The sequence below is a fragment of the Notamacropus eugenii genome, chromosome 4 (assembly GCF_028372415.1).
Source record: "Notamacropus eugenii isolate mMacEug1 chromosome 4, mMacEug1.pri_v2, whole genome shotgun sequence".
Lineage (NCBI taxonomy): Eukaryota > Metazoa > Chordata > Mammalia > Diprotodontia > Macropodidae > Notamacropus > Notamacropus eugenii.
The window spans coordinates 103,582,954-103,600,604 of record NC_092875.1 but is presented as its reverse complement, the minus strand read 5'-3'; the positions used below and the strand labels follow the sequence as shown (position 1 = coordinate 103,600,604).

Sequence of the window (17,651 nt, the reverse complement as noted above, 5' to 3'; positions counted from 1 at the left end):
ATGAACAAGAGCTACATAGGATGGGCAGGCACAGGCAGGTTGGCACATTTTGGAGAAAATACCAACAAGGATGAACATTTTCACAAGTGTAAAGAGATCAAGAAGACCCGTGATCTGCTGGACTGGGGCACTCCACGTGAAATGAGACAGGTGTTTCAACTCTTTATTGCATACCCTTAGCATAGTGACTCTGCATATAGTAGGTGTTTAATAACTACTTATTGATGGATTGATTAGTTTGCTGAATGACATAAGATCATAGATTTAAAACTGGAAGGGCCCTTAAGATCTATTGCATCCAGACTTCCTCCCTACTCCACCCCCATTTTATAGTCATGAAAACTGTGAAATGTAGAGGTGAAATGATAGGTGTTTTGCTGGGATTACTCTTATTACATCAACTCTTAATTGGTTTCTAGCTATTTGGGGTGGTGTCAAAGGTAATTGCTGACTGAGAGTCTGGGGAAGGCTGCCTAGGTCTTGGAAGTCTATGGAAATGGTTTGCCTTCCCTCCGGTGATCTTTTTATTTTTAAATTCTTTGCCACTTCTTTCTTTTCCTTAAACTTACAACAAAGTGTGTGTGTGTGTGTGTGTGTGTGTGTGTGTGTGTGTGTGTGTGTGTTTTGGGGAAGGGAACAAGGGAAGGAATTATGGCAGCCATGGTAGGTATAAAAAATATATGATGGCAATAATAAATATTTGTCTAAAAGAGACTGAGTCCCTGTCCTCCTTATTCTACTTTCTTTTTCCTCCCTTGAACACTGGCCAGTGACTAGTGATCCTGAAAAATGGACATTTCCAGTTTCAGTCACTAACTCAAGAGCTCCTAAGTCAGGTATTATCTGATTTCCTTTACAGAACAGCACTTTTCAGGGGAGATAACCAATGCCAGATCATCTGGTAGCTGAAGGACAAAAGAAAGTCATGTCCCAAGTGATGAGAAGCTGTGGAGTTACTCATGCAGTGTAGGTCTGAAATAAATGTGAAATATTTGGTCGGCAGTCCCACAAAATTGTCTTTACTTTCCAAGGGGAGTATAATGAGCATAATGTGCTTTTAAGTTGTTTTATGTTTTCTATATTTCTTTGTGTGTATGCCTATGAGTCTTTTATGGCTTTTGTATTTTCTGCGGTGGAGGAAAAAAGAAGTTGTTTCATATCTGACACCCACGTTGTATATTTAACACCTTTTCAAGAAAGAGCCTCAGATTCAGGGCAGTGGAGAAACTAGATATTAGACATATCTAAGAGCTGTTTTTAGAGGCAGATAGATAGTTCAGTGAATAGAGCACTAGGTTTAGGGTTAGGAAGACCTAAGTCAAGGATGAGGAACCTGTGGCCTTAAGGCCATGTGTGGCCCTCTAGTTCCACAAATGCAGCCCTCTGACTCAATCCAGCCTTCACAGAAAAAATTCCCTTAACAAAAGAATTTGTTTCATAAAACTTGGACTCAGTCAAAAGGCAGCACCCAAGAACCTAGCAGGGCACATGTGGCTACGAGGCCACAGTTCCTCACCCCTGACCTAAGCTAACAACAACCACAAGCTGTTTTAGAAATTTTTCCCAGAATTTTGCTCTAGTTTGGTGTCAGGCCTGATGCTCACCTTTGTAGTCAACACCTCTGTGCCTAGGATGAATCTGGGACCATATGACCACAGAGCAGAGGTCCATCTGGGCCACAGGAAACACTGGTGTTATCTGTCAGGGATATTGTTAAAGATATTCATTACCGCACTGGGAAGGGTTATTGAATCAAAGGATCTGTGAAGTTTTTCAGCTCCAAGACTTTAAGTCCTTATGAATCCAAATCTGATGATACGTTATCATATCTGATCAAAATATCTTTATTAAACATTTCAGAGCCACTTTTTTATCCCTAAGTAAGCATTGCATTCAATACTCATCACTTCTTATCCATTATTATCCCCAGGTCTTTTCTGCCTCACTATCTTCCAAGACACTGGCTCCTATTTTATATTTACCCTGATTATGATTTCCCCCCAGGGTGGATTGTCTTACATTAATCTTTATTAAGTCACTAACTTCCAAACACTCTAATTCTTCCTTGTTGCTCTAGCCTCTCTAGAACTTATTATTTTCCAAAAGTTCAAATCATCTGAAAATCTAACCAGTTCGGAGTTTGCATTTTCTTCTAAATCAGTGTTTTGTTTTGTTTTTTTAATAGAGGGGATTCCTGAAAACAGTATACACTAACCCAAAAGAAGAAGCTAATAGCAGACACTCTAGTTTTATGGTAGGATGGGAGGAAATTTCTTTTTTTATTTTTTTTTTGAGAGAGGGAAGGAGAGTATTAATGCAATGCAATGCAATACATTAGCTCTGTGCTAGATCTCAAAGACAGCTCAAAAGCACAATTGCATAAAAGCTGTGCAAGCTGAACAAAAAGTATGCCTACTATTTAAATCTAGCTTTATAGAATTTATTGGTAATAAACAATCAATTGCACATGTGTAAAACATACAAAGATACATATGCTAATCAACCCTGTTAGCCAACCAGTTTCTCAACTATGTATTCTGGTCTCCAAGACAAAGCTATATGGTAGGTCCAGGCAATCCTGCCCCTAAACAAGAGCTACAGTGTAGGTCCAAGAGCTATTTGCTGTTAGGCATATTATTCTATACTCAAAAGAGCAAATGAAAATGGAACCTTTTTCAGTCATGCAGAGAGTCTCCAGATATCTGATTACACTAATCATGGGTAAACCAGGTGAGAAAGTACGTGAAGGTTGGTAAAATAGAGTTCCTAGGCAGAATACATACTCCTATATGCATGAATTGTTGTAGTTATTTCTATCTACATGTCCTCTCCAGGGGAATTAACACAGTCTGGTCATTCAGGAATGAAATAGAATTCATTAGTACAAATATTTATTAAAGCATCTTCTAGGTTCAGGGCACTCTTCTAAGATAGAAGAAATATAGAATTTGAATAAGACATAAGCCCTTTGAGTGATAGAGTGCTGTGAGGTCACAATTCACCTTGGCTCTGAGGACCAATTCCAGCAGACTCTACCTTGAGCTCATTGTGCAGCTCTCTGAAACTGGGAATGTGAACCCAACAGAAATCCAAACAGGAAGGCCATAAAGATGAGGCCACTCATGAATCTGCTTGATCTCTGAAATATATGAATGCACAGGATTAGTTTGATGAAAAATTTTAGTAAATTTAGTTCTGCTGACAAAAGTATTGATAAAACATTTAGGGAAATACTGATCCAAGGGTTCACTGCATCTTGCTCCTACGGACTCCCAAAAGACAATAATTAAATTTTCAGTGAGACCTTTTACACTTTTGAAATAGGCAAATGTTAAAATCAAGTCTTGATTTATTGCTTTGCTGATTATCTAGACTTGAGATAGTAATATTTTAATAATATAAATTTAACTTAAAAGTATCTTTTGCATGTACTTTTTTTTGGAGAGATGGTTGTTAAATATCTGCCAGCACACTGAATCTGGTCCCACATCAACAGACATGTAAGTTGCAAGTGTACTTTAATGTAAACAAACTGATTCCCAAAAATTTGCACTGTACCTGGGGCACTCCTCATATGTAGATTCCTAGAAAGGCTACCCCAGATTTAATGAGGTCACTCAAAACCATAGCTTCATCAGCCCTCGCTGATATTTTTAGTATTATCAGCTAGTCAAAAAGCATATTAGTTTTTTAAAAGACATTTATTCAATCAGCACAGTAAATTTTAGAAGGCAATTATAAAATTCCCTTCATGAATACATTGGGTACTTTCTATCATACATTATCATGCCACCAGTGGAGGAAGGGACAAGTACAGAGAATACATCTGACTAGGAAAGATGCATGGAGGGATATAAGAAGGGAGCATGTGTGGTCAGGGATCATGATGAAGAGGTACACACCAAGAATCCCTATGGCTAATTCACATGTGTGGCTAGGGTAACTTGTACTTCTGATGTTACTTGGCTACCAGTATCATCTGATGATATAATCACACAGCTTTCTACCATGTGAGAGATGCTGAACATCACACCTCTCATCTCTGTTAGGTGTGCTGGGCATCCCGTTTCTGCTGATTTTGTGTTTGCCAAACTTCTTTATGCTATCATCATCTATGTTTCAGGACTTATCAAAGTCTTTGGCAAGTTTCTTGGTTCCCATCTGCTAAAGTGCACTTTCTAACAATCTTCTCCCTGACAAGGATAGTCTAGCAGCTTTCTCTCATTTGAATGAACAACTTACCTTACTTAGCTAAATGAAACTTACAAAAGTGATCCAGGATGTTTTGGGCTAAGATTAAGTCCAATCTGTTGACAGCCTACATATGGTACTGGTTCAAAGGTCTTAGTTCTAGACTATCTGATTTAAGGTTATACATTTTGTAACTCCCATTACCTCCTTATGTGAATATTTTACTCCTAATACCCAAATTGAGGACTACCTAAAAAAATCTACGGGTGGTAAGTGGAAACTGGGGCTACAAAACCCATTTTGATTCATTTTGATGAGTTTCTTACTCATCGCTGACATATCAATGAAGGTAAGTAAATAAAGCTTAGCAAAAGGAGACTAAGTGATTGCCCCTCCCCACCAATTCTCCTGGCCCATTTTGCTACCTTTACTATCATTATAAGAAAGTAACAAAACCTTTGACTCTTACCATAGTCTGATCCACTCAAAATCTCACTGTCTCCCTACAAAATGCACAAGTAAAAGGTAATTTGCTTTTCTAAAGGATAATTTCCTTTACAAAAAAAAGAGATGATGCAGGATTCATTTTAGTGGCCAGTAGAGAGATGACACTGGGAGACCTCTATGACTTTTTTCTATTCTATGGTCCTATTAGTCCAAAGTTTTCCAACATGAACTTCTAGTAGGCACAGAGAGTTATTCTCAAGGGTTCACAAATCTATGTCCAAATGAAGCACTGTCATTTTGATCTTGACTTAACTCCAGCAAATATCTATTGCAAGTCAGTATAATAAATTTGATTGAATAAATTAATAAATACGATATCTTCTTGATTATTACTATTATATATGTGTGTGTGTATATACATATACATATATATATGTATATATATATATATATATATATATATAGGTACTCAGGATAATAAAATACAAATTCACTTGAACTCATTCAAATATAATTCTATGTTTTCTCAGCTGATGTTCACTATTGTTAGAACTCCTAATGCTTGGGATCTATTTTGAGTTAAAAACTACTGAAAAATGTTGCAAAACACTGGACTAATACATTAAATATGTGACTTGATTTGTAAAGGTTCTAGCTACATCCAGATACAAAAGAGCATATGTTTTCTTAAATGACATAGATCTATGTTCTCCCAGCAAGCAAACATATCAGAAGCCCCTCTCTGACTAGGTTTACTTAAAGTTCCCCCAGGCAAGAGAAAGCTTTGTACATTGAGACAAATCTTTGCAGGCCCCTGAAGAGTCATGTGCATACGGGGCTACCCATACCAGTGGATAAAGGCCACGCAGAATGATTTAAAAGTTTTTGACAAAACTCCTAGGACAGCTCCCACTGTACTGCCACAGTGTCTATACTTTCATTATCACAGCTTTGTTTGGTAGCAAAGAAAGTAAGCAGCATAGCTGAACAGGGAAGGAGGTACAGTTGGTTGTTTGTAATGGGAAATTTATCTAGCATTCCTATCCCTATACAAGATAACAAATCATTGTTTTTAGGTGGGACAAAGTGTGAGACAGTTTTTTATAATGAAATAGAGGTATAGCAAATATTTAAAATCAGAAGGGAAGTAGGACCCACATCTACCAGGGTTCCCCTGGCCCTTCTGCCACCATAGGAATTACTTTTCCCTAAAAGGCAGCAAAGCTGTCCCTAATTGGCCGTTGCCTTACCTGGCACATGGTCATGGTCACCAAAAGGTATAAAACATCCCAGATAAGTAGAGATGGGAAATTTCTCTGACTTGGTGAATATCTGAAAACCATGGAGATCACCACCCCTGCCATGCTGACCAGACAGGTATTTGTAAAAGATAAGGGATGGGGGGAGATGGAAGGGTTGGTGACACATCTGTAGAAGCTAAGTGCCACTATATTCCTGCTGCAAATCCTTACTGTGTTAGATTTAAGTATATATCCTTTTGTTAACTCCTGAATGATTTGTGAGTGTCACAGAATCAAATGTGACCTAATGGTCCCTTCCCTTATAAAAGACACCAATTCCCATCCCTCATTTTACAGATGAGGGAACAGTGGCACAGGGATGTTAAATAATTTGATTAGACTCATTCTCAGTAGTAAATATTTGAGCTTCAGTTTGAACTCAAATCTGCCTAATTCTAATCCAGTGCCCCTCTACTATACCATGCTACCTTTTAGGGGTATATATAATAGTTGGTTTCAATTATTTGAAAGCTATTCTTTCTACAAACGTAGGTAGAAAACTCCAAAGAATTTGGGCTTGGAGATGAAGAAAAACCTAGAGATCTCCAAGTGGAGGAATGGGCTATTTTGGAGGGCAGTGAATTTGCCATTAGTAGAGGCAGTTATCAAGCAAAAACTGAATAACCACTGGTTGTGGTTTGGTTGGTCTAGACACCTCCAAGTTCCCTACAACTTTGAGATTCTATATTTCTATGAAAGTCTGGCTGTGCTTGTTCAGTTCACCAGGCGTATTTCTCCACAGATGTGAATTATTGTGCTTTGTTAGACACTTTCTTCCAAGAATGGAAATCTTCAGGCTCTGTCCAATCTATGTTCCCTGGGTCAGACTCCATTGCGGTTGATGCATGTTGAAGCAGCCTAGAGGTCCAAACTATCTTAGAAAACTGCTTCTCTAGTAATGTCTCAGATCACTCTTTTTCCCTTCAAGTATGGTAATATCAGAGATCAAGCTTTCCAGAGAGTAAGATAGCCCATTCTCACTGTATGAATTAATATTTCTCCAGTCTATAGAAAACACTAAACTTTTAGTAAGAAAGCGCTAAGCTTCCTATCCAGAAGAGATCTGGGTAGCAGCAATGAAATATCCAGCCATCCAAGGTATGTAGTAAGCTTCTCTGTGCTTACAATAGTCCTTTACTTGGTACTAAAGCTTTTCATTTTTCAGAATCACATCTTATTTGAGCTTCACAACAACCCTTTCGAGTAGTTACTGTAATTTCTATTTATGCAAGAGGAGCATGGTGGAGAAGCAACATAAGAGAATGTCAGAACTAGATGGGACCTCAAAAACCATTGAGTTCAACTCCCTCAGTTTTCAAAGAAGGAAACTGAGACTCAGAAAGTGATTTGGCCAAGATTATTCAAACAGTAAATGACCCCACAATGGTAAGGCACTGGGATAGAGAAGAGATAGAGATAAAAATAGAGACAGAGATAGAGACAGAAATAGACAAATAGACAAAGAAATGGGAACTGGACCTCTCATTTCATTGGCATAGAGAACTCTTAAATAAGGGAACTCCTTGCACTAACGCAGCGCAGCACCTTCTCTGCAACTTATAGTCTTAGAGAAATGTTCATGGCACAGAGAAGTTAAAGGCTATGACCAAGGCCACACAGCCAGTATATATGCAGAGTGGGACTTAAGGGCAGTTCAGGGGAGTTCTATCCACTCTGCAACATGGTCTCTGTACAGAGAATTATGTCCTAAATCTGAAGAGCTTTTTTTAATCTTGTAAAGCACTTCCATGTCCATCCAGTCTTCACGGTAGCCCCCCCTTCCCCATTCTCCCAGGAAGACAAAGCATTTCTTATCCCTAATTAGAGACAGATAAACTGAAATCCACGAAAACTCTCTCAAATTCACACAGGAAATTAATGGTGGAACCAGGACTAATCATCATCTTTTATAATTCTATAGCATTTTATAAGATGCTTACATGGATGAGGAAGGTGAGAGCTGGAAAGATTAGCTGTGTGTCCCAGAGCACATATTTAATAAGTATTAGAACAGGGTCTTCAGACTTCTTTTCCTCCATAGTGTAGCATTTCTAACCCTGGGATTACATGGATTATTTCATACATCCTGCCTTCTCCTGGAAGCCACCAATAGTGTAGCAGTGTGGGGCAAAGAAAACACTGCAGCTATGGGTGCTGTCCTGGGCTAATAAGAGTGTTACCAGACAGTGAGTTTCTGGGTCCAGGAGAGATTCCCTGAATAATGTGGAATCCTGGAGAGCTCAGAGACCCAGACTTCTACTGAAAGAGAAAAAGCCCAGACAGTGTGAGCATTGGGGTTGACCCTTTTGCAAGAAAAGGCAACAAGAATGATTTGGGAAGCTGCCCTCAAAAGTAAGCCCTCCCTGAATAAGCTCTGAGTTCAGGATGCCAGACCAGAAAACAACTCTTACTCCAGTGCTTCTTCTACTATGTCATGCTGCTCAAGCATTTCATTCTTCTAACTGCTGGTCTGGAGGCACAACTGGGTAGGTGAAAAGAAGACATAGCAAGGATGAGTTAACTGTTTTATAGTATTAGAAGATTTCCCATTTGACAGATGGATCAGATTATTGTGACTGACATTATGAGGACAAATGGGTGAAAGTCATAAAAAGGCAAACTAAGTCTTAGTATAAGGAAAAGACCTCCTAACGAGTTGAGTTTTCCATAAATCGGTCTTAGAATCACAGATCTAGAGCTAGGAGGGACCTAGGGTGCCATATCATCCAAGTCTGTCATTTTGTAGATGTGGAAACTGAGAACTATGGAGGGTAAGTGACATATGGGGTATTCTACAACTGGCAAATGTCTGAGGAAGGTCTTCAACCCAGGCCTTCTTCATACGAAATACAATTCGCTATCCATTCAGCTAGGCTATGCCTTACAAAGCGTTCTTAGATCCTGGAGAGAGTACAGAGGGTTAGTGAACTTTTAAATAGATTTTGATAACTATATTTTAAGGTAATTGGTTTCCTTTGTAATCTTCTGCCTTTTACTTTATGCATTTCAAAATAATTATTCTGAGAATGGGTTCTATGGATTTCTCCAGATTGCCAAAGGGTCTGTGTTACCTCAAAAGGTCAAGAAAGCGTGCTTTGATAGAATGGACTGCTTCAGGAGGTCATGATTGGAAGTCTTTGAATAGAACTTGTGGGACTACTTGTTGGGGAGGTTGTAGAGGGAATTTTTTTTCAAGGATAGATTGGATTATGTGTCCTCTGAGAATCCTTATGACTCTTAAAACCTGGGATGCTGAGATAATCTAGAGTGTTCACTACAACATCATAAGTCCTACTTAGATTTCAAAAGTCTTGATCTCCAGAAGTCAGTCTCCTGTGACAAATAATTGGTCAAGTCTGAATATAGTCAGTTTAGAGAAGAAAAAATGCGCATAATCAGGTTTATCCAATTCTGTACCTCAAATCTTACCAAAAACATTTGTACTTAGGAGTAGGAAGATAACTAGTTTTCCATATGTTGACTTTGTAACTTGATCTGCTGAAAACTACAATAGCAAGTGAATATAGTTTATTTGGTGACATTATCCTTTTCCAGTTCATAGGACAAAAACGACCAAGTTAAATTCAAATTAGATGAAGTCAATACTTTTTCCTTTGTGAGGAGGGCTCTATTTTGAGAACCAATCAGGATGGCTACCTGGGTCATCCAAACAGCTGCTACAGAATCACTTGATCACATTACACAATTTGATCTTTCTCTTATAGAGACATGTCCATTTGAGGATCAATGCAGTAATCTTCTCATTGACAAAAGAATAATCCACAAGTTCACAGGACCAATTAAAGTCAGTCAAAATCACCTGTAGTGTCAGAGGCCCTTGAGGGATAGCTATTGTTAAAACAAATATGAAACTATTTCTTATTTGAATAAGGGAGGACAAAACAATGTACCATTTAAGAAGGGTCAATCTCTGAAAATGTTATTGTGATGGCTTTGAAGGGCAATGAAAAACAGTAAGATAAGTTGGATATAAGCATTAGAAGTCTGGTTATTCTCATGCAGATCTGTTCAATTATATAAAACAAAAATTAACATTTATCAATCATTTACCATGTTCAAAGCCTGATTTTCTTATCAGGAAAAAACAAAGTTCCTGTCTTCAAGTGAATCAGGAGCTCACAATCAGACAGGCATGCCACTAAATATAAATAGCAGTAACATACAATACTACATATGTGATTCAGAGGCCTATGAAACCAATTGTTCTGTACAGTCTCAGAGGGAAGAAATTCTTAAGTGCGTACCACTTTTGTAATTCAATAATTAGTATAGATTCCAATAAATAGGTAAGTTTCTTCATTTTGGCCCTAACCTAGGCAACGCTAAAGGGCAAAGTCAGCCTTAGAGTTTCAAGAAAGAAATATATTTCTTCACCACTTTGTCACAGTTCTCTACTCTTTTGTGTTCTTCTTAATGTGCTCACCACCACTATTACCTATCTCCCACTTCATCCCCTTCCCTTATTCAAAACTCATTCACAAAACTGTATTTTCTATTACTCATTTATACCTTAGTTAAATCAACAAGCATTATTAAGGGCTTAATACGTGCCAGCTACTGTGTTAAGTGATGAGGCTATAAAGACAAAAACCAAAATATTTCTTTATCCTAAAGAGCTTCCATTCTATTGGGAGGAACAGAATGCACATTTCTAAGGAAATACAAAACATAGATATTGTTTTTGCCTGAAACTGTAATTCTATTTGTATAGGAAATTACTGATGAGGTGCTGCTCTACCAATGTAGAGTAGCACCTGATTTTAATTTATGGTCTTCTAGATATCTAAGTAGCATTGTGATTTGTGATTTAGGGAAGATGTGTGAAACACACAACCCAAGTAAACTTTTTAATTCATTCATTGGTTCATTCATTCATTCACAGCTGATCACACATGCACACGTGCATGTGTGTCAGAGGGGAGGATGCGGATGTGTGTAGGTACACATGCATCTGTTTGAGCAGCTGAAAAGTGAATGGAAAAGCCCAGAAGTCCTAACAATCAATCAGTGTGTGGATGAACTAGAGTCCTCAGGGCACATCAGTGAATCATATGACAAGGCCCAGGTGTCTAGGGATACATCAACCAAACAGGGTAAATGGTCAAGTAGATCTTCCAACTTACTGGAAGGACTCTATTTGGTGACTTCTTACTCATCTATACTGATTAGAATGAATAATGGCTAAGGTGAAGGAAAAGAGGAGGAAGTTCCTATCTTTAGTAGGGTTGCTGCTATCCTGCAACTTAATGGACTGATTAGGAGATGGAGCTAACATGGGGAGGAGAGTAGTTGGGTCTGAATAAGGAAGAGTTTCCCTTTCCAAGGTCAAGTCATTTGATAGATCTGACCTTTCAGCAACTTCTTAAATAGCTAGCTTATTCTCATTCTGACTAGGAAAAGATGTTCTGATTTTCCAAGATCAGCATTCAATTTCTAACATGCATCCAATATATTTGTGTGAAGAGAAGTACATTTTTTCACTAGTATTTGTGTGAATCTGAACTGGCTGTGTTTCATTTTAGCAAATATAAATTGCTTTATCTATTATTGCACTTTCAACCTTTAGGGAGAAGCTGCTATATTATTTTTTCTTCAAAATGCTGCTATATTAATCTGGAACTCAATAACTTCACCTATAAATAACTTAACAGTCCTGTTCTCTCTCTTAAGAATGAAATTTTCACCCCCAAACATTTTTATCTATAAACTCCATGAAAGTTCTACATCAAAATTTCATTGTGACATGGAAGTGACCACGGGGTCAGAAAGCCAGCAAATAAGAATTTATTAAGGACTTACTATGTACCAGGTCCTGGCTTTCAAAGGATGTCCCCACAGAACATGAGCTCCGACAGTTTCTAACTAGGTGGAAAGACTGATATTTTTTTTAGTCATTTCCAATCATCTCCAAACCATTCTAGGTTTTCTTGACAAAGATACTGAAGTGATTTATCATTTCCTTCTCTAGCTCACTTTATAGATGAGGAAACTGAGGCAAATAGTTAAATGACTTACCCTGGGTTACATAGCTAGTAAGTGTCCAAGACTGGATTTGAAGTCAGATTTTCCTGACTCCAGGCTTATTCTTACTCTATCCACTGCACCACCTAGCTGCCCTAAGATTTTGAAGAATTGTGAATGTCTTATCAGAAGACCATTCTAAATGTGGAGAAGTTCATCGCCAGAAGACCAGCACTGAGGTCATCCATTATTTCTGTCTTAGCAACTCATATACATACATACATACATACATACATACATACATACATACATACATAAAGAGAGAGACAGACAGACAAAGAGAAGAGAGAGAAAGAGAGAGATTATATTCTTTTGCAAAGAGGGGTTGCATTTTGCACCAGTGGGAGAGTGCCTAAAACAATGAAACCATAAGTACTTCAAGTATTAAAGTTGGGACTATGAAAAATTAAACTTCATCTCTAAAATCCTTTCCACCTCTAACTTTCTATGGTCCCTTGATAGATAAGCCCTTGCAGTTAAGCAGTGTATCACCCTACATCATTCTCATAGTCTCAAAAGGTACAGAGTTAACCCTCTAATGAGAGAAGGGGGTGTGGAAGAAGATGTGTATTTATTACTCAACATTTCATTATCTGCATGTGTTCAGTGGCTCATGTGGAAACCAGCCAAGTTTGCAAAACAGCACACCTATCTAGTCAAATGCAGAAAACTGTTAAAGACTGTTCAAACCCCATCTGAAGCACACTTTGAAAGTGAGCTATTAGCAATGCAAATGTTAAATTTAAATCACAGTCTGTTAAAGCTAGAAAAAATGTGGAGATTATCTAGTCCAAACCTTTCATCTTCTTTGAAAAATAAAGGCACTGAATTAGATGAAATTCTTCTCCCTTTAAAATTCTATGTTCTGTGTTTTACCTTTGTTGTAAGATCTCATCTAACCCTACAATTCCATATTTTAACATTTCATATTCTAATTTTCTAAGTTCCAAGGTTCTTCTATGTCTAACATTCTTTATTCCAAGGTCTCTTCAAATATTAATATTCGTTAATTAATATACTGCCCTTTTCTGTTTCCCTAATACTCACAATAGCCAGATGCTTCCTCATATGTCCAATTATGGGACCTCAGCCTTATTGAGGACTGTCTTCCTCCTTAATCAATCAATCAATCAGTTAATCAGTTAACAAGTATTTATTAAGCTAAATATTACTTACTATATGCCTGGCATTGTGCCAGACACAAAGGATACAAACACAATGAATGAAAGGAAAAAGAAACATTATTTAACTGCCCTAACTGGAAGTGATCTCTCCTGCTTCTGAATTCATATTATGCTTTGTCTATGCCACTAAAATCCTACTCTAGTGCACCACCAACTCATGGAGGTGGCTCTAGGTTCTTGGAGACCATGTTAGTGCAATACAAAATGTGGTAAGCCTCACTAAGTTTGAAAAGTCAGGTCACGGACTAGGTAGAGGGATAGATGTATCTCTGTATATAATATGGTTGTGTAGATGTGAACAAATGCCTCTCTACATGCGCACAAATATATATATATATGCATATATATATATATACACCCATATATATGTATATGTATGTATATACATACACTCATATCTGTATACACATTTTGTATACACATATATTCAAGGTCAGAATCCTTGGGCACCAACTTTTGATTTATCTTTATTAGCATTCTGCTCCAACTTTCAGCCCTAGATCTTCAGGTGAAATCTCTTCCCTGGACCTGGAACCCTCCCAAAATATCTATATCTAAATTCTTATTTACTAAGATGTAAAAAAATTTTTTCTTTCAACTTATGCAATGCTTTTCAAATGACCATTAAGTTATTAGAACATTAATGCATATTGAATTTTTTAGATCCAATTAAATGAAACTTTTAGGTGTTTCTTTTGATCTAGGGGTGATGAAAAATATTAGTGAGAAATTAAGGACTCCGTGAATGGAAGAAGTTTGGGAACCTCTATCTTAAGCAATGTGACCCAGAACAAGGCACTTATTTATTCTCAATCTCATTTTTCTTATCTGTAAAATGGAGATCATAGTAACAACCAGCTCAAAAGGCTGTAACACAGGATCAAATAAAATAGTACACGTAAAGTATTTTGCAAATCTTTAAGTGGTATATAAAGATGAGCTCTTATTTTTATATATGTCAATGATCCAAGCACCAGCTTAGCTAAGTGTAAAGAGACTCCGTAGAAGAGGACCAGCAACTCCTGGAAATATCTGCTTTCCATTGTAGCTTTTCCACATTTATCAAATCTCTTCCCAGTTAGTCTGTAACCTCCTTTAAAGCAGATGTGTCTTATTCATTTTTGTATCCGTAGTACCATATCTTGCATAAATAGGAACCCAATAAATATTTATGGAATGAATGAAGACAGTGAATAATTAGCAGTACCCATCCTGAGGTCACTCTCCTTTCTTGTCATTTCCTCCCACCTATTCCCTTACTTGTTTTGCCCTTTACCTTCACTAACAGCAGACTTCCCAGTCCCTCACTGTTGGCCCCTTTGACCTGCTATGCCCTCCACTGTTTGTCCTTCTGCTTTCTGTTTGCCCATCTGCCTACTGATATCCTACCCCTCTGGACCTTCTTCTGCCATTACTTTGCCTATCTCTGACTTACCGACTTGATTCTCTCTCTCTCTTTTCCTAAGACTTAATTTTTGATTCATCTCTTAAGACCTGTTTCTGTTGTCCCAGACCAATTAACAGTCCTAGAGCCTTGTCTCCATCTGCCCATGCCTAGTATGACTCTTCTTTCTATCTCTGTCCTTTTTCTGTCACTAATGTATTCATTGTAAAATTTCATGTTCCTTTGTTAATCTGGTTCTTATGAATTTTTGTCCTAACTTCATCATCAGTGTGTTTCATAAATGAGTATTCGTGGTTTCCAAATCCAAATGTATCTTCTCTAAGCAGGACATACTTATCTGATCCTCTTGCCTCACTCACCTGCTTTTTCTGGTTCTCTCTCGTTCTCTCCCTCTCCCTCTCCCTCTCCCTCTTCCTCTCCCTCTCCCTCTCCGTCTCCCTCTTTCTCTTTCTCTCTCTCTCTCCATGTGTGTATGTATATATATATATATATATATATATATATATATATATATATATTTACGTACCTTTTTGTTTACACTCTGACTACTCGATTACAGTGTAACCTCATTGAAAGCAAGAACTGTTTTTCAATCAATAAATAACATTTATTAAGCCCCAACTATATGCCAAACACTGTGCTAAGCTCTGAGGTGACAAAAAAAAAGGCAAAAGACAGTCTCTACCCTCAAGGAGCTTACAGTCTAATGGGAGAGACAATGTGTAAACAAATATATGAAGCAATCTTTATTTCCTCAGCATTTAGCACAGAGTAAGAGTTTAATAAACGTTTGTTGATTGATTGCAGTTAACTGAACGTTTGCTACAAAAGATAAGACAGTCTAGTGGGAAAAGGGAAAGACTTTACTGTAAAGACCAGGGTTTAGCACAGATGATTTAATTCAAATCTTTGCTCTGCCACTTATTGAGAGGCGGTATGACCTTGATGTCCAAGTAAATCATTTAAGTTCCCTGGGCCTTTTCCTACTCTATAAAATCAAGGAATTGGACTAAATCATCTCTTAGGTTTCTTCTAGCATTCATTTTATGATTCTGTGAAAAGCATTAGGAGCTCTCCAGCAAAAGGTAACTTAGGGGATACTGGAGAGCAAGGCTTGGCCATGCAATATGATACATTTGTCCATAGACTTGTGAGTACAAAAAATTAGACTTCTCTTGATCTGGCTCAATATCATTGTTCATGTAACACCAGACTCTTGGTTCTTGAAGGCTCAGTTGCTTTTACTAAGTCCCTGAAACTTTTTGGGATCCACATTTTGACCCAAATTCTTCTGACATTTCTGTTCCCTCTGGTCCATTTTGTATCATAATCAATAAACCCAGATACTGGGTTTAGTTTCCTTTTCAGAAATGCTGCCACCTAACTCTTTCACTTCCAGGGCCTGAATCCTTGGATTCAGGTACCATCCTTTACCTGTGCGTATTGGGATTCTAGTCCCATCCTCAGCCTGTGGCCTGGACCAGAACATACCAGCTTAAATCTTTCTCTTGTACCTCCAACAAAGTAAAACTTTAGTCAGAACCATAGAACCTTTCCAGACACAGTCTCTGGTCTCAGTCCTGAGTATAACAGCACAAATGCAACCCCCATTTCATTGTTAACCACATTTTTTCTCACCAGAATCACACAGAATCTTGGAATAGGAAGGGGTCTCAGAGGTCATCTATCTATTATATCTGAATAGCAAATGTCTCTACCACAATCCCAATATATGGTCATCTAGCTTTCACTTGGAAATATCCACAGGAAGGCAAACTATTACATTTCCAGGTGACTGGTATTGATTTGGGGCAGTCTTAATTGTCAGAGAGTTTCTCTTTGTATCCAACTTATACGTATGACTCATCGTTTACTCTTTGGCACCAAGGTTTGACAGCAGCTGTTATGGTACTCTCCCACACCAAGTCCTCTCTTCTCCAGACAAAACATCCTTAGTTCCTCCAGATCATCCCCAAGTGGCCTCACCTCAAGGATCCTCACCATCATGACCATTCTCTTTTGGACATTCTTCGGCTTAGTGATGTATTTCCTTAAGTATAGTGTACAGAACTAAACACAGTCCTCTAGATGTGACCTGACTATAGCAGAGTACAGTGAGATTATCTTCCACATTTTAAACACTGTGCCTCTCAATACAACCTAAATCTGTTTTGCTTTTTGGCTGCTGTTCCACTGTTGAGTCATAGCGAGCTTTCAGTTCACTAAAATTCGCAGATCTCTTTCAGATGAACTGCCATCTAGTTATATCTCCACCATTTTGTGTTTTTGAAACTGATTGTTTTTTAACCCAAGTGTAGTACTTCACATTTCTTCCTATCACATTTATCCATTTTATAATCATCTATCATATTAACCTTTTGAGGTCTTTTGAGGTCCTGATTTTATCATTCAAATGTCTTAACTATCCTTTCCAGTATAGGGTCATCCACAAATTTGATGAGCACACCATCTATGACTTCATCCTGATCACTGAAAGAAAAAATGTTAAACAGGACAGGACCATGGATGGTCCACTGCCAATGCTGTACTATATATCTCTTCCTAAATTGACAGTGGAGACAAGACTTGGCCTGTACCTCTATTATCTCCAATTCCCACAACTGAATCCTTGAGTCTAGTTAAGCCAAACACATCTAATTCTTCTATCATCCTGCCCACATGGCAAAAAAAGCATGAGATAACTTCAGAAAATTTATTTTATTTTTCTTAAGTCCAGATAAACAATATCTGCAGCATTCCTCTCATCTACCAGTCTAGTAGACTCATCACAAAAGGAAATAAGGTTAATCTGGCAAGTCTTATTTTTGATGAACCCATACTGGCTTTCTGTGATTACTGCTTCCTTTTCTACCTATTCATACTCTGTCTCTTTAACAATATAGCATAAAATGTTGATAAGAATTAGAGTCAAAACTCTGTTCCCTCCTGTCTTTTAAAAAACAAAACGTTTTCTCTTCTCCATTTTTGCAGTTTCCTTTCCATTCTTTGCAATCTTTCATATATCACTAACAATGATCCAGTGATGATACGAATGAACTCTTTCATTACCCTGGGATATAA

General features: G+C 37.8%; 1 protein-coding gene across 1 annotated transcript in view; it reads left to right on the top strand.

The window, feature by feature from the left end:
* LOC140502294 (C-reactive protein-like) overlaps nt 1–17,651 on the top strand; it is a 49,942-nt gene continuing 32,291 nt past the window's right edge. The window contains exon 1 of the mRNA XM_072606556.1: nt 1–150. Within this exon, the coding sequence (XP_072462657.1) occupies nt 1–150 (150 nt within the window). The remainder of the gene's footprint in view (nt 151–17,651) is intronic.